The sequence below is a fragment of the Haemorhous mexicanus genome, chromosome 8, assembly GCF_027477595.1.
Source record: "Haemorhous mexicanus isolate bHaeMex1 chromosome 8, bHaeMex1.pri, whole genome shotgun sequence".
NCBI classification, from domain to species: Eukaryota; Metazoa; Chordata; class Aves; order Passeriformes; family Fringillidae; genus Haemorhous; species Haemorhous mexicanus.
The window spans coordinates 9449682-9466442 of record NC_082348.1 but is presented as its reverse complement, the minus strand read 5'-3'; the positions used below and the strand labels follow the sequence as shown (position 1 = coordinate 9466442).

Below are 16761 nucleotides of genomic sequence, written 5' to 3'. Positions count from 1 at the left end.
CCTCGGCATTCCTGCTGTGCTCCCTCTCTTCCCCTAGCAGAGCAGGACAGTGCAGAGGGCTGCACTTCTCCTGCAGATGCAGTGGCAGAGCCCTGCCAAGCAGGGGTGTCTGAAACAACCCTTCTGTCTGGACACAAAAGCTTCTGGAGACCAGCTTTGAGCTAGTGGTATTTTTAAATAAACCCAACCTGGGCTTCCTCTGTGACTCCTAGCTTTGCAGCTAATAGTTTCCAGGCTTTTTTATCTACCACCTCAACAGCCAGATGCTCTTTTTCTACCCCTTTAAGTGATTCTCCTGTAATGACAACTCCAGGAGTTGGGGTTTTAGGGAAAGACAGCCAAATCTTAGGAGGCTCTTGACACAGATCCTGACTTTTGGCAGCAGTGCTCCCTCGCCCACAGCTGAGATGCTGACTGCAGCTTGGGAGATGCTTAAGTAACCAACAGCAAACCTATTTATCAAATGACTCCAAGTCAAGGGCACAGCCGATGCAAAAGCAGATATAACCCTCCTCAACAGCCCTGCCTGCACAGAGGACAGGCAACTGGAAATAGCTCCATCCCAAGCCACAGAGGGATGGGGGAAGCAGCATGGGAGCAGCAACAGTCTGTAGGTTATTACACCCTGTTTCTGCCTTTTGGGCACTTTTTAAATGATATTTTTTATATCTCACACATTTCATACTGGTTTCTGAAAGGATGAAGCTCCTTAGACAGCTTTGTTTGTTCTCATACATTAAAACAAACTAGCCTGGAAGGCAGAGACCTCTAACACAGCAGGTTCCCACAGGTTTTGTGAAGACCAGCACTTTAGTAGAGAAGGCTCCAGTGAGTGCCCAGCTTGGGAGCTGCTGCACCCAGACCAAGGGGGCTCCCCTTCACTCAGTCCATGCCCTGGCCCTGGGATCTGCACACACTCAGCACCCACAGAGCCCAAGATAAGCCATAGTACACACCAATGCCACACATCCTGTAGCAAGCAGAAGAGAACAAACCACAGGCTTTTGAGCCTAGTGAGTAGAAACCTTGCATCATTTTACCTTCCTCCAGCTGATCCCTGTGCTCAGCCTGGCTCTGCCTGTCCCTTCTCCAAGTCTTCATGACCACAAGTGGCCATCACCCTCTCCAGCACCCAGATGAGACAAAAAACAAATTGACGGCAAATAAGGGATATAACCCAAGGTCCTAAAATCTGTATTATATACCTCACAGTACTCAGATCCTACAAGAGGTTCTCATTTTATATAGGAGCTGGTTCCTATCCCCTTTTTCCCCTGTTCTGTCCAGAGCACTTCAGTAAACCAGGTCTGACAGCAGCAATACTACAGCACAGGCAACAGCTACACTAACAGCTTGGAGGAGCTAAAGTTTACAGAGCTTCCTTTACTCAAGGGAACTGCATTTTTCTAAGATTATATTATTACTTGGGCTGGTTTCTCAGTAATGCAACATCATTTCCCTTTTGGGTGGGAAAATTCTCTCCTTGTCCTCAGATGTGAATGATTTCAGCCTGAAAGGATGAACGCAGACTCTGCATGAACTGTGCCCCTTGCTGAAGCAGCAGGATGCTATATATATATAACAGCTGGGCATTAAAAAATATATGGTGATGGGTGCACACACATCAGCTGCATGTATGCAGAAAACAGTGAGTAACAAGAGGTGCCAGATGTGACAAAACCATTTCCTCCTGAGAGGCACTCACAGACTTCACTCTTTCACCACGCCTGTGCTTGTAGCCCTCTTGCATCTCCTCTGGATGAATATCCCAGCAAATGAACCTCTCATATTTACAGAAACAGCAAATTACAATGCAAATGTTGCAAAACCTGCTCAAAAAAATAAAAATTTGAATTTGTAATCAGGTCTGCTGCCACTGAAAATTGGATTCTGCCTTCTGTGTTCAGCCATTCAGGAAAGAGAAAAAGCCTATTGTATGACCTACATCTTCAATTGAATGTAAATAACAGGGCCTGTGGTTGGGGTATTCAGGCCTCATGACACGCTACAGACTATGGATTTTTACATTGAGCATTTCCAAGGGAATATTCTGAACTACCAACCTTTGATTCACTTGGAGCACCTTCTGACACTCCAGCTGGTCAAACTACCCCAGTGCTGCTTTGCACCATTTCAAAAGCAGATAGATACCAAAACAAGTGCCAGGATCTGGCCCTGCCTCTTTCCATAGGAGCTCTGTGCATATCTGAGAGGATCAGCCCAGGTTTCAGCAGTGCTGTTTGGCTGCCTAGAAATATCCTGACACCCTCAGACTCCTCATCCCTCCATACCAGAGAAAACCTTTTGATACTATGTGAGGAAGGAAAGCCAGAATCCAGAGGGTTTACACTGACTATCTACAAGCTATCCAGCTCCAGACAATTTCTCTGGGGGTATTTCACGGGTTGCAGCCCTGCCTGGAGCACCCCAGGTGGCTGGAATGGCACAGAGAAAGACAGAAAGACAGTATTTCTGTGCTGCAAAAAGAAAGCAGGCTCAGCCACAGCTGAACCTTGCCACTCTGTAGCTATCCTTATTTTGGAAATGGCACACAGCTCCCATGGATGGGGAACCCACAGTGCCAGCCAGGAGGTTCCTCTGGCAGCAGCTCCAGAAGTGCTGTGGACGTTGGTGGTGCCTTAATCTCTGCATCACATCACTGAAGCACTATGGCTGTACTGACAGGTTTCATTGGCTTGATTAGCTTGTTATTTGAAATAGTTCTGTATTCTGCCGGGGTTATTTTGTTAGCATGGATGAATGCTTCATTAAAACCAACACAACCAGACTGATGCTACAAAGTTTCATGTTTTACATTTTGGGTGAACAGCTATGGTCAGCAGCATCCATTCATTTTCACTATGACCACCAAAACTAACAGCCTTTCTAACCTGGCATCATAACCCTTCTGTTAAATGAGCAAAATCCTCTGCCACCTCTGAGAGATGTGATGGTGATGGAGTCAGTCTCAGCAGCTCTGACATGCTCCCTGCAGATGAGCAGGATGGGGAGAATGGAGGGAGGGTGGAGCACACACAACAGCTTGAGAGTTCAGTCATGGAGAGTTTCTGACTGGCGGCCCAAAAATTGGTATCTGTAAGAGCAGGTGAAGGAAAAAAGTTGTCCCAGAAACTCCACACTCCTCTCAACAGATCAGTATCTGCAACTTCTGATACTGAAAAGAATATCTGCTAAGGAATGCACCCACACACCAGCAAGGCTGGCACCAGCCCTTGCAAAGGTGGCAGCAACAGCCCACCTCTCTTGTCCCCCCAGCCACGAGAAAAACAGACAGCAAATTAAATTATCCCTCCGAAGTGGTGGTGGCTGCTGGAGCAGAACATGCTGCCAACAGCTGCTGAATGGGCACAGGCTGGCACTGGTGGTTTGGGACTGGGAGATGAGACTTTGGGGGAGCCCAGCAATGGGCAGCTCTCCCCTTGCCCACTGCCTGCTCACATCTCCGCAGGCGCGGTCACTGCGCATGGCGGTGTCAGTCAATACTCATCACTGCGTGCTCCCTGCCAGCCAGGTCACACAGCTATCCCTCAGACTACTCATTTAGCACCTAAATATCACATCAAGGGCTTCCACAAATTGATGTGAACCCAGCTGCTTGGTGGATGACCCCTGCTACCTTCCAGTGCTTGAGATGGGGAACGGGCAGGAAAGCTGATCTCCAATCTTCCTCCGTTTCTGAAATGCTTTTCTTCCTTCTCTTTTCTTTTTTTGCTTTAAATTATGTACCCCAAAGGAGCAGAGCTATATCGATACAACCCCGGGGAGTTCATGTTCACAGTCCACCAACCAAATCCACTTAGAGCTCAGAGAGGAGCAGCAAAGATGCCCGAGGCAGGAAAACCCTGCAGCCTTTTGATAGCAATGCAGAGGCACAGGAGGCAATTCTTCCTTGTCCCTGCACCACAGTGGGAGGAAGCATCCTTCCTGCACCACCCACAGTCACCTGAAACTGCATCAAAGCTAGAGAGCAGCATCTTACACCTCTCTGCATCAGTGTGGCTGCAGGGAGAGCTGGGCTTTGCCCCCAGGAGCCACAAAATACGCACTGCAAAATGTGAGGCACATTTGGAGGCAATACCATACCTTTGTGCAGACAAACATCCTCAGCATCTTCCTTCCTTGCTCCTAACTTTGCTTCTTCCTCACACAGAAAGTTTCAGACATAAAGTTAAAAATATACATAAATAAATACAGACTGTTTACCCCTTCTAAGAGTTTTGGAAAGTTTCTCCCAGCAGCCAGCCTAAATCTCTGCTGCAACCAAAGCTGGTTCCTTCTCAGGCAATTTCACACCTCATTGCCAGGGCTCCTACCAGGGAAGCCGAATGGAAAGGTGGCACCTGCCATGGGAGAGAGGGAATAGGGACAGGAGGACAGACACAGATGGCAGAAAAGCAGATCAGCTTCTCAGGGAAATCCCATTGCCAGCGGCTCTGTGCTGTGCTGGGCACCCTGGCAGGGTACCTGTGTGGGCAGAAGTAGCAGGAAAAGGGACGTGGCAGGAACAGGGAGACCCCAGCCATAGTGACTTTGTCAGAGGCTCAGTATTACCTCTGCTGTCCCTGTGGTGTCACTGGAATTATTCCCATTTCACAGATGGAAACCTGAAATACCGAGACCTGCAGGAGGACAGGGCTTGTTACCAAACCCTGACCTGACCCAGGCTGGTGGCAGACAGTGCCCTTCAGCTCACTCAGTGCCCACGTGAAGTAGCTGCCAGAAGAGTATTCACTGAGGGATTTGCTAATGCTTTAACTTTACTGTCACCAGCTTTCTTGCTTAGCTTTCTTGCTTCCTACTTCACCTATTTTTTTTTCCTCTTTGGGTTCAGACCGTATTATAAACACAGGCTAAAGCCATCTGTCCTCATCTCTCAGCAGACAAGTCCACAGAGGGTCTGGCAGGGAGGGTGGCAGATGCAGGCTGAGGCACAAGCCGGCCAGGAAGGCAGTGAGGCTGTGAGGGCAGCCCTGCTCCCTTGCCCCACGCTTTGTGAGAGACTCAAAAGCCCCATTTCTACACCCACTGCCTCACCATCTGCTCACTAAGCCCTGCCTGAGAAAGGGCTTCTGCCACCCAGCCCCAGACTGTTGCAAAGGGAGATGTAATCTTCATTTCCTGGTAGTGCCAGGGTGATGGGCTCACAAGAAATGGTCCTCCTGCGTCAAGCAAGTGTTTTCAAAGGTGGGAAATGCCTCCGAGGGGCAGGAGCAGTGGTGATACAAACAGGGATTGCTCAGGAGTCTGCAGCTCAACCTGAGGGTGATTCAGGAGATCCCCCAGCCTGCTCCTGTAACACCAGACAATTCCCTTGACTGAAAGGCATAGAGCTGGCGCTAACAGCGAGTGAATCGCAGCTGTCAAGACCCAGGGTAATTCATGATGCTGTTTGCTGGGGAGCGAGCTACTGCTGGGCTATTTATCACTCCTTCACTGCATGCCCTGCTCCTTCTGGCTCTGGCTGACATAATTCACAAGCACCTGTAGCTGCTGAGCACAGGCTACACGGAGCAAAGCCTTCACCCCCAAGCCGGCCAGCCAGGCACTGGTGGGCTGACAAACGGCTTTTCCAGCATGTGGACAGATAGTCCGAGCTTTTCAGACTCTTAACAAAGGAAATGCATTCCTCTACTGACTCTCAGGAGTCATCAAGGTCACAGGAAAAGATGCCAGACTGAAAGCTGAGATGAAATTAAATATTTTTTTCTGTCCACTGAGGAATCTGCACAGCTTTCAACAAATAATAGGTGGGCAGTTTGCTGGCAAGTTGCAGATTTTATCTTCACAAGGTTGGTAGCAGGTAAGACAGCATTATTCTCTCCCAGTTTGGAGGGCAAACTGATACTTGGAGGGGCACAAAGAAGTAGCTGAGCTGGGAATAGACCCAAATCTCCTTCATTTCCATGCAGTATCCTAGTCACAAAGCTGCTCTCACAAGCACTGCTAGTTAGGAGATTTCTAATCCACTGTAGGCTACATTCCAACTGATATCCCTAGCTATACATTGGTCTAGTGTGGATACATCCTACAAAGGCATGCCTTGGGTTTGTGAAGAAAATGAAAATGCTATAAATGTACTTTGTCACATTTCCTGAAATTTTAAAGCTCCATGCAACTAAACTTAACCACAAGTTTCAAAGCACAATGTTCTCTCCTCATCAGAAATTAAATGATAAAATTTGACAGTCCAGCTCAGGCAGGCAATGAATCCTAAAACCCACTTAAAACCTACGCAGGATTAATTTGACATATTGGATTCCTTATACCACCTGCAGACACTCAGTGCTTTCCAAACTCATTGAGAATTAGTCATCCTTAGAGCTATGTGCCTTCTTTGGTGAGTAAGTGAGCCAGTTTACTAAATGACACTTGAAACATCCCTGCTTATTCTGGGAAAAATAAGATTTATCCTGTGCTAAAACCAAATTCAGCACAATCCGTAAAGCACAAAACTAGGCATTGCTTGTGATAATAGCACTGTAGATGTGGCATGCAAGGAAAAATTTGACGCTATACGTGACTAATCTGACAGTCTGTAGGCGACTAGAAAAAGAGGGTATTTACAGAGAGCTGATAGCATCTGTCCCCACACCTGATAGGGGTCAGTACCTAAGGAGAGATGAGAGCGTTGCTGGAGACAAGCAGGAGGCAACCCAGACCCTGAAGACCACCTACAGGAGCCCCCCGTTTCCCACCTGGACGGGTAGACACATGTGCACAGTACTCCTGGTGCCCCCCAAAACCTTTCTCAAGTTCCTCGGTGAAGTTTTCACCACTCGCCTTCCAGTCAGTCCACACAGCTACAACGTGTTTACACTTTCCCACCCACCATTCCCATCCCAAACCTTCACCCACTGAAGCAGCTGCCTGTAGCACGATGAGCTGGGCAAGGTTAAAAAGGAAAAGGAATTGGGGGGGGGAGTGTTACCCTTCTCAGCTGAATCAGCTCTGGGTGCTGTCGGGATGCTCAGCAGCCCACACCGCGATGCCGTGGGGAGAGCGCGGGGTCCCACGCCACGGGAGACCCGCACGATGCGGACCCCGCGCACTCTCCGGCCGCCGCCGGGAGGAAATCCCGTCCCTACCCTTCTGCCCATGCCCATCCCCATCGCGGGGCACTCACCCGGGCTGCCGGCGTGTCCCGCGGCGGGAAGCGAGGGAGGGCGGCCGAGACGGTTTCGGGACGGAGGAGGAGGAGGGGGAGGTGGAGGAAGACGCCGTGGAGAAGCGAGGGGCAGCGACCCGGCCGGTGGGACCGGGACCAGCCCCAAGCCCAGCAGCAGCAGCAGGGTGCAGGCTGCCGGCATGGCGCTGGGGGTGGATGGAAGGGGAGCCGGGGGGGGGCTGGGGGGTGGTTGTTCACATACCCGGAGCGGGGCAATGAATAACCACGTAAATAGCGATTTTTAATGAATTCCCCGTGCCCCCCCCCCCTCGGGGCGGCGTCTTAAAAGTGCGGGGTGCCCATAGCGGAGGGGGTGAGGGGGGGGCCCGGCCAGCAGCGGCAGCAGCCTGCGGCCAAGTGCCGGCGCCCGAAAGTAAAAGGGCAGGCGGCGGAGGCTCCTCCTCGAGCCTGACATCACCCAGCCGCGGCTCGGCTCGGCTCGGCATGGCCCGACTCCCCACGGCCCCCCCCACCCCGGCCCGGCCCGGCCCCCAGCGGCCGCCCCCTCCCGCCCCGCGCAGCCGTCGGGCCGCCCGCTCCCTCACCCGGCTCGCCGCGGCATCACCAGGAGTATTAGCAGTAGTAGTAGTAATAATAACAATAACAGTTCTTACTTCTACTTTATTTTTCCTGCTGCACCTCCCAGCCGCGCCGGGCGAGCGTGACCCCCCTGCCCACCGCCGCGGCCGTCGCGGTGAAACGGCCCGGTTCGGCTCCGCGGTGAAACGGCCCGGTTCGGCTCCGCGGTGAAACGGCCCGGTTCGGCTCCGCGGTGAAACGGCCCGGTTCGGCTCCGCGGTGAAACGCGGGCAGCGGCACCCGGCGGGCACGGCCGGGTCACCCCCCCCCCCCCGCTCCCGCACTGCACAGCCCCGGACTTAAATCCCATCGAAATCGAGTCCTTGACAAATAACTTCAGCTCTTTTCTTGGTTTTAAAGCTGACTCCCTTTTGAACGCCAGCAGCAGCGTTTGAGGGTACAGTTTCTGGCAGTGGCGAATTTCCCAGGCCGGGTTGTACGGGAGGCAAAGGATTTCCCTTCATTGTTCTGAAATTCCCCTTCATAATTTCACGCTCCTAGTTCTGGGAGAGAGCACGCCGCAGAGCATTGGTTGGGCTTTGCCGGGGCTACCGGGTTTAGGGTCCCCCTGAGCTCTCCCTCTCCAGGGAGCACAAACCGGTCCTGGCCAACCTCTCCCCTCAAGTCTCTCCTGGGCCCTACACTTTTCCCTCGAGCTGCTTCAGAATCAGACAATTTCCACAAGCCAAGCAGAGCCCGACCTTCCGAAGGGGATGGTGGCTGGTGACAACTCACTGCGTCCGGACGGCTGCAGCCTCGAACAACCCCGGGGTCCGGTCCCCAGCCCCCCGCTGCCGCCTTCGCTCTTCACCAAAAGCAGAAGTAGGTGGCTGACGCACACGAACTCTCCTGGAAGCCTCTTTCCACCCAAGAGGTGGCACTGATGAGCCCACACCAGCCCGCTAAGGGCCTTGGCTTTACCCCAGAGGACTCGCTCTCCTCTGCCCCTGGGCTTTTCTCTCCATGGGCGAATGTGTTTCCCTCACCTTCCCACACTTCACCATGAAGCACACTGAGAAATCCTCATTCTGGTACTTGAATAATCATGAATGAAAGCCCTGGGAAAGGCCACCTCTGAGGCACCCCTCTATCAATCCATACTCTAGTCTACTCCCTACAGCTTTTGCCATCTTCTTGCTTCAAATTTGCCTAAACCCAAGGAACAAGTCAAGGCTGGTCAGTTTTGAACATGAAGCACAAACCAATCATGATTATGCTTTAGTCATGCAGGTAAGCACCCCAGTCCTGGCAAATGGAGTGACCCAGAAGCCACAGGCAACACCAAGGTGCCTGATCTAAAGAGGACATTTTTAGGCCTCTTCATTCTGTGTCCAGGTATTTGCACATTCTGTATGGAATAGATGTGCAAAACAAAGCTTCTGTCTTGATATGACAGAGAGATCAATGCACAGCTAAGGCTCAGGGGAAGAGCTGTGAAGTATTTTGATACTTTGGGAGATGGCACAGATAGTGCAATGCAGCAGCTCAAACACTTGGGGATATCTTTCTACATGAAATGCACGACTCCACGCTACCAATTCCTAAGACAGAAAGTAATAAATATGATTATTTAGAAAGTTTTGTTAGTCCCTGGAAAGAAACACTTGCCAGCCAGCAAATCTGAGACTTTTAACTGTGCAATACAGGTAAGGCAGCCAGGCCACAGAAACCTCTCTGAGACCAAGGATGCATCCTCAGGGCTGCAGGGGCCAAATGAAAGCCAAACTTTGCCCAGACATGAAATGGATGCTCTCCTGTCCACTCACTCTCATGCCTGAAGGCCCTAGTACTGTGTCTAGAGCTCACACCCCTTCCCCTGCCTTTTCCCAGAGACTTCTCTAACATCTAAGCCACACAGCAGCTCCCCACTCTTACTGCATCCTTCCAAGCTGTAAATCCAACAAGCAGGAAGCATAGTATCAAATGCTTTTCCAAAAGGCTCTCAATAAATTCTTCCTACTGTTTCACTCAACAGGCCCATGGAGAGCCATAGCAGACACAGGCAAATGCAAACCAAACACTTCTGCAGGAGCAGCCCATGTGGAATGGTATCGAATGGCTCCGTCGCCGTGGTGCCCCCATAGCACGGCCCACCCTGCAGTGCCACTAGCCAGGAAAGCAGGGAAGGCTGGATTAACCCCCTCTGGGTGTGGGGGAAGGGGGTAGCTGATGTCCTCCCAAAATCTGCCATTAAACCTGCCTGACCTGCTGCATTTCTGAAGCAGACAGGGCACTTGTGACCACGACAGGGTGACCATGAGGAGCGTGTGCCCGAGTGCAGGGCCAGCAGCAGGAAACGCCAGCCAGAGGGCCCCGTGCTGCCCTTGGGTGAGCCACATCCTGGCAGGGCTTAGTATAGCTGGGACAGGAATGCCACTGCAGCCTCTGAAGCCCATGGCAGAGGTGAGCTGCCTTCAGCAGCCCCAGCAAAGCGCTCACAGGTGTGAACCCGTGGGCCTAAACCAGTACTCACCATCAGAAAATAATCTCCCTGCTCCCTCCATCGTGGCTCCATGAGCAGCATATTATTTACAAGCACCTGGAAAGGAAACACCAACATTCAGGCAGTTTCAGACTTCCTAAATGCAGTCCCTTCCCCCACAGGTGACTGATTTGTCAAGGTTTAGTGCCTGTAAATTTAAAGCTACTGTGTTTTCCTGCCATCTTATTTTTTATTCCTACCTTCAGGGTTTCGTAAGGAATATAAAGAGTCAATTTATGACTGATATTTTTGAGCTCCAGTTTCAACAGCCATGTGAAAATAAAAGAGAAAAAAACCTCAGTTTGTTGGTTTTTATTCAAAAAATACTCTTTTACCCCTTGGAGCTGCAGAGGACAGTGTGGAGGGGATATCAACCCTGCCACCCATGTGATGAGTTTGACACCCTCCTTGGGGGCTGGGAAAGAAGCTTCAGTGGTGGGAGAAGGAAGAACTGCAGCAGGATGAAGGTGGCTGTGTGGAGCACAAGCTCTCAGTGAAGGCCACCAGCACTTGGCTTTTCCCCATGTGGTGCTGGAGCTGTTTATCCCCATGGCACAACTGCACAGCATCCTGCTGATGCTGCTCCCAGGGCAGCTCCAGGCTGAGGGCTGCTCCCCATCCTGCTTGTAATAGGAGATTTAAATGCATGAAATCATGTCTGAGGAGCCAGATGGGGCAGGCAAAGCCTGATGGCGAGTAATGCCACAGCATCCTCCTGAAAGGGGCTGTGACCTCAAACGCCTCCCCAAACCATGTACAGAACACATTTAGTACTTCCATCTGAAAGCAAGCAGCACACTCCACACACAGCAAAGGAGTTAAAAACAAACAAACAAACAACCTCACCAACACAGGAAGCTTCTAACAAAGCTATATATAAAGCATGATTGATATTGATTAATTGAAAACTGCCCATCACCTTGTTTTGGGGGAGGAAAAACAGAGTGTGTTTTTATTTCACCCTGATTTCCATTTTCCAGGTTGAGGGGCTAGAGATGTGACAAAATTTGCTGGTTTCTACATTGTTTTGGTCTGAAATCCCAAAAAACCACGAGAATCTCTGCATAAGAGGCATCTCTGTAGCACTTTGGGAGGATTATAGTGACCAGTCCCTTCCCTCTGATTCCATAGGAGCCTTTCACAGCACAGCCAATGTCATGAAACTCCTGCAGCTCCCTTGAAACTCATCCCAGATCTGTCCAAAACTTGGATCAGGCTCATAAACCTCAGACAAGTTTTAAGCTGATGATGAATTAAGGTACGAAGTGAATATTTTCTCCTCCTGGAATTTGTTATTAAAAGCCCTGAGTTTCCAAAGTGGACAAATAGTTCCTAACTGAGTAATTAATTACCTTCACATCTCCTCTTGATGCCGCAAGCCATCCATTAATGGACACCACTCATCCAAAAGGCACTTAATACGTGACCATTATTCCTGAAATTTTGGGGATGGTGGTATTTTATTGATTTATTTTAACAAAAACTGCTTGCCTCATACCTCCATTGGAAGCAGCTTGTTCCAGGTATTTGACATTTGGAGGTCAGGATGAATATGGGTCTTGTGATCTCTCTTCATCCCTCACAGAAAAATGCACAACTTGAAATGATGTTGCATTTTGAATCCTGTCACTGGAAAAAAAAAAAAAAATCCCTCCTTTTCTGGGGGAAAAAAATAAACCAGCCATCCAAATCTATCGGGGAAGAAGCAATTCTAAATTTCTTATTTATTTCTTTCAGGACCTTTTTCCTCCAGCTCTGGTTTGGAGCACACCCAGGTATTCTGGAGCTGAGCTAAACACTTCAGAGCAGTGCTCTTAGATCTGGAAGGAAGCCTCCAGTGAAATTTAGAAGGGACACTTGGATCCAATAAAGTTACAGGTGTGCTCTTCTGTCACTAAGTTTCTGGGAGCACCCATGGTTCTGTTTGCTCTTGCATAAGGAGGGCAAATCCCAGGTATTGGGGGATATGAGCATAAAAATCCTGTGAAAAAAGCCACGAAGAGCAGAAGGCAGAGAGGAAAGGAGCCTCTTCTGTGCCGTATGGGCTTTAAAGTGATTTATTTTTAGCCTGCAGTTTGCTGCTAGAGCCTCTCATCCGTAGCTTTTAAGGCTGTTACCGCTGAGGTCTCACCTTGTCTTGGGTTTAAGGGATGCTGTGCCAAATCTGGGTTGCAGCAAGACACCACTGCAGAACATAACAAGTGTGTTATATTCCACTTTCATACAGAGCTAACAAATTTATAGGTTGTCTACAAAATCTCCTCTCTTTTATCCCTGTAATTACCTTCTCTAAAATTTCCCCAGGCAAGGGCAATAATTCAAATAACTTCCATTTCCCACTAACCTAAATGTTAATCCTAGGCTGGCTCTTGTGCTTCAGCAAATCTCTTCTGACCTTGCAGGTGTAAGTATGATGCTGTTTAAGAAACTCTGCCTGTCTCAATCTAAATCTGAGCCACATGGGTGAGAGCAAACCACCTCATAAGGCACAGAAAGCCCCCTGTGCCTTAATTCAGCCATGCACACAAGCATCATTTCATACTGTCACCCTTCTTTGCTGTTTCAACGCTGTGGTCACAACTCTCTGCTGTGAAGAAGTGCCCATGGCAGGTGTGTGATATTTTGGCCACCATACACAGCAATAATCATCAAAGGAAACTCAAGGCTCATCAAGAGAAGCCAAGAGGAGAGTGAAAAGTAAGACAAGTTTCAGCTAAGATATGGATTTAATGAGCTTGATTCTCCCTGTGCAGACTCCTAATGGGACACAGATCCAGGTGGATGACAATTTATACCAAGTGAGAAACTGTCTCTTAATGTCAATATCACAACAAAACCTCACTTTTCTTCTGCCCATTCTTAGTCCTGACTATTTGTGCTGGAACTTTTTTGAGGCAGAAAATTCTAATTTCTGGACCCGCTTAGTGCTAAGGGATCATAAATGCAGCATGAGCTTCCAGGCAGTACTGCAAGGCAAGTAATAAAATATTTATCCCCACCCACCTTCTGTGCTTGTATGCTCTGCAAAGGAAACCATCAAAGTAGGGCCACCAGTTTAGAGCTGGAGCCTTCAAAAGAAACCAAACTGTGCACCATACCCACATCTCTCTCAGAAACAAATGTTTTCACACCTTGACCCATTGCAGAACATTTTCATTTCTTGCATACTACTACTACTACTACTAATAATAATAATAATAATAATAACTAAAAAATCTAATTTCAAACCAAAAGGAAAATAATTATAGATGATAAAAAAGCTCACTTGGCTAAAAAAACAGTAAGGCCTTTCCATAATTACATTAGCCAAGCTGCAACCTTGATATACAACGAGGCATCTGATGCTCAGAGCTGGGCCCCAAACTCACTTCAGGGAACCTGAAGCTTCATGAAATCCCCAGCATGTGGAGGCTCAGCTGGGCTGTAAGGGGATGAAAGCAGCACATTTCCATTCACAGGAGCTGTCCCCACCCACATTTCTTCCCTTCAGCCACTAAATGTGATGATCAATTCCTGCCCACCTAATTTCACCCATTTTTTTTTAGAGAGCAACTAAAGCTACAACCATTTTTGAAGTGACACCATGGTCTTTAGCTGTACAACTGCTTGCTTGCTTTCGTTCCTGCTGGAAAAGTTTCCTTGGTGTAAAGCCCTGCGTTCTTGTAGTGTCTCATGGGGTCTCCAATGCTACCCAGACTGCAGGATTACTGGTGCTAAAACAAGGCCTCCTGCCACTCTCACCATTAACTACACCAGAGCTAATGCTCCAGGCAAGATCAGCATGTCCCTTTCCAAGCATTACCCAGGAAGGTTGTTGTACTCTTAACCTGTAGTGCAGCAAGGATTGTGTCATGCATTTCTCCCTGCAGCTACAAGGGAAGGAGCAGGTGCCTGTGCTTACCAGGTGATGGAAGGAGCTGCTTCCTGCTGTGGTGGTGGTGATGTCAGTGAAGGCAGTGGTAGAGTTTCTCCAGCAGCAGGACATGGAGCCCCCAGAAACTCCTGGAACAGTGTGCTCTGCAGAACATTCCCTCCACTGCCAGGTCTCAAAAGCAGCAACAGCCATCCAGGACCGATGCCAGGACCGCAGCTGCCTTTCTCCAGACACACCAAGGCACACCCCATCCCTGCACCCAGAGCCCTCCAGATGTCCACTCCCCAGGCCCCTGCATGGCACCGCACAGTGCCTTTCCCTGGCAGCCAGCAGAGGCTTGACCAGCACACAAACACAACTAGAATGTTTCCAGAGGATGCTCAGGTGCAAAGGGCTGCTGGGCGGTGGTGGCAGGAGAAGGGGACAGCTGCTGCACACTCAGCTGAAAGAAAAGCTGGGACCTCCTCCCAGTACTACAAGAGCCCATCACATCCCAGTTTTGGGGACAAGCAGGGGCCACAGTGTTGAAGAAGCAAACACTCTCCACCAAATCATCTGGTTTCAACCAGTGCAACTCCTCAGCGAGTGAGATACACAGCCAAGGACCTTCCCCACCCTCCCTCTCTGGATCTCCTAACTCATGTCTTATTTTAAGAAGGGAATTAAATTGTTTAGTATCCAACAAAGAAGCTACCTAGGAATTTCTGCCTCTTAATCTCTTCATGCCGTGCTCTGGTGTTTTCTTTTGTTCAAGCTACAGGGAAATGTGGGGCTAAGCAATCCTTGGCTTGGGAGAAAAGGGACCACACCTGTGACTGGACTCTGTGAAATACAAGGTTTTACAGTAATGGCATTATGGTCAGGTATGAAACTGCAACACAGCGCCAAGCAGCTGGCCAGCAGTGGGGCAGCACCAAGGAGCGTTTGAAGTTTACACAACAGGGGCATCTGCCGAGGTTAAGGATGCTACAAGGACAGGGAGGGCTCTCTGGAGCCATTGGCCCCAGGAAAAGCTTCAACATGGGCCCAAAATCCACACAGCAGATTCAGATTCCTTGGAAACCAGCAGCAAGAGGCAGGCAGGAAGGAATCCTGGAAAGGTATTTCCAACATTGGGTGACTGATTTGAGGCGGGTCAGAGCAGGTCACACAAACACAACTTTCCTCTTGCCTCTGTTGAGATAATTAAAGGTAAAAGCACTTAGTCAAAGACCTGCAACCTTGAAAAATGAATACACTTTCTGCAGTGCGCCAAGGTGGCTCTTTTCTCTATGTCAGCAGAAAGCCTCCTGTGCCTCCCTCTGTAAGAAAAAGGGAAGAGCCAAAGCTGCAGCTGGCCAGGCCATGGGATGGGACTCCCCTCACCCAGCAACACCAGTGGAACACCCAGCAACACCAAGTTGAAAGGTGCTCAAAGGCACTGAGAGTGCCCACAGAAAGGATGGAGAGGAGTTCCTGGTGTCTCAGGCTTTTATTGCACAGAAGGAGAAATAAATAATCTAAAGGCTGAAATTATCAGAGATGAAACAAAGTGAAAGGCAGTGATTTCCCCCTCCTCATAATGTCAGAACTGATGTGTGGTGCTGGGGGTAAACTTATTTTGCTAAAGCAATTCTGAACCATCTGTCCCTTCAGCCAGGAGATGTTTTAAGTGGGCCCAGCTATTTCATCAGGTCTCAGCTCTCACATCAGAAAGGATGTGGGAAATAACTATGAAGGGCTTCTAAGACATAATTTCACAGTTTTACAGAAGAGGTCATTATCCTGCATTACTGCACTTGAATGTGCGATTTCAGTTGTGAATATACTTCATAATCTTCTCATACTTGCCCCTGATTCTGGCCTATTGTCTAATGTCTTAAAATACTTTCTAAGACCTTGGTAATTGAAATGCTGAGGTAGAAAATTACTGTATTACAAGCAGGGAAATTCGTGCCTAGAGGAGAAGTGAATTGACCTGGAAGGTCGCATCCATCTGTGGCACAGCTGGGAGTGGGGCACTGGCTCCTGCTGCCAACGTCACTGCTTCCAGGCAGAGTGTCCCCAGTCACCCAGAGGACATCTGAAATGGGGTGTTGCAAGCTTTTAGAGCAGCAACCTTTTTTAGAACCCAATAGGGCTTATAATTGAATTCCTTAAAAGGGTTATACTGTCTTCAGTAACTCATCACTTCCCAGACTGGCCCTTTCATTTCCATTTTCTCCCCTCAGTTTGGGTAAGGTTTGAAGCCCAGCAATGCTGTAGTTTGCATAAACAAACAAGCCTCAAATACATAAATAGCAATTCACATCCTTTGTGTGTACATTCAAGTATTTCAAAAGGCACCCGTTGCAGCCATTAGCACTTCTAAATGCTTTTTGAAGTGATGGATTGATTTTTTTTTTTTTTTTTTTTTGGGGGGGGGTTGTGTGTGTGTGTGTCCTTCACTGGAACTGGCTCCCAAATTCCTCTCTGCTGATGAGCGAGGACTGGTGGTAGCGGTCCCGTGAGGCGAAGTCTGCGTTCTCCTCGGTGAGCTGCCTGGTCTCCATGCCAACTGTTGCAAAGGATGGTGTCACCACGATCTGCTCCTTGGGAGTTGGCCTTCTCCTGCAAACAGAGCAGCAGAGGTGCCTGCATCACCCCTTGTTTGTTATCCAT

General features: G+C 49.2%; 2 protein-coding genes across 7 annotated transcripts in view; both read right to left on the bottom strand.

Moving 5' to 3' along the window:
* Positions 1-10453, bottom strand: part of HEG1 (heart development protein with EGF like domains 1) — a 53291-nt gene extending 42838 nt beyond the window's left edge. Inside the window, exon 1 of one of the 4 annotated variants that reach the window (XM_059852652.1) lies at positions 10239-10453. In XM_059852652.1, the coding sequence (XP_059708635.1) occupies positions 10239-10269 (31 nt within the window). In that variant the 5' untranslated portion in view covers positions 10270-10453. Of the gene's footprint in view, positions 1-7144; positions 7556-10238 lie in introns of those variants that run through there. The other 3 variants (XM_059852653.1, XM_059852650.1, XM_059852651.1) reach the window with 3 other exon arrangements.
* A 5120-nt stretch (positions 10454-15573) lies between these two features.
* Positions 15574-16761, bottom strand: part of SLC12A8 (solute carrier family 12 member 8) — a 50487-nt gene continuing 49299 nt past the window's right edge. For all 3 annotated transcript variants that reach the window (XM_059852654.1, XM_059852655.1, XM_059852656.1), the window contains one exon: positions 15574-16710. In XM_059852654.1, the coding sequence (XP_059708637.1) occupies positions 16545-16710 (166 nt within the window). In that variant the 3' untranslated portion in view covers positions 15574-16544. The remainder of the gene's footprint in view (positions 16711-16761) is intronic.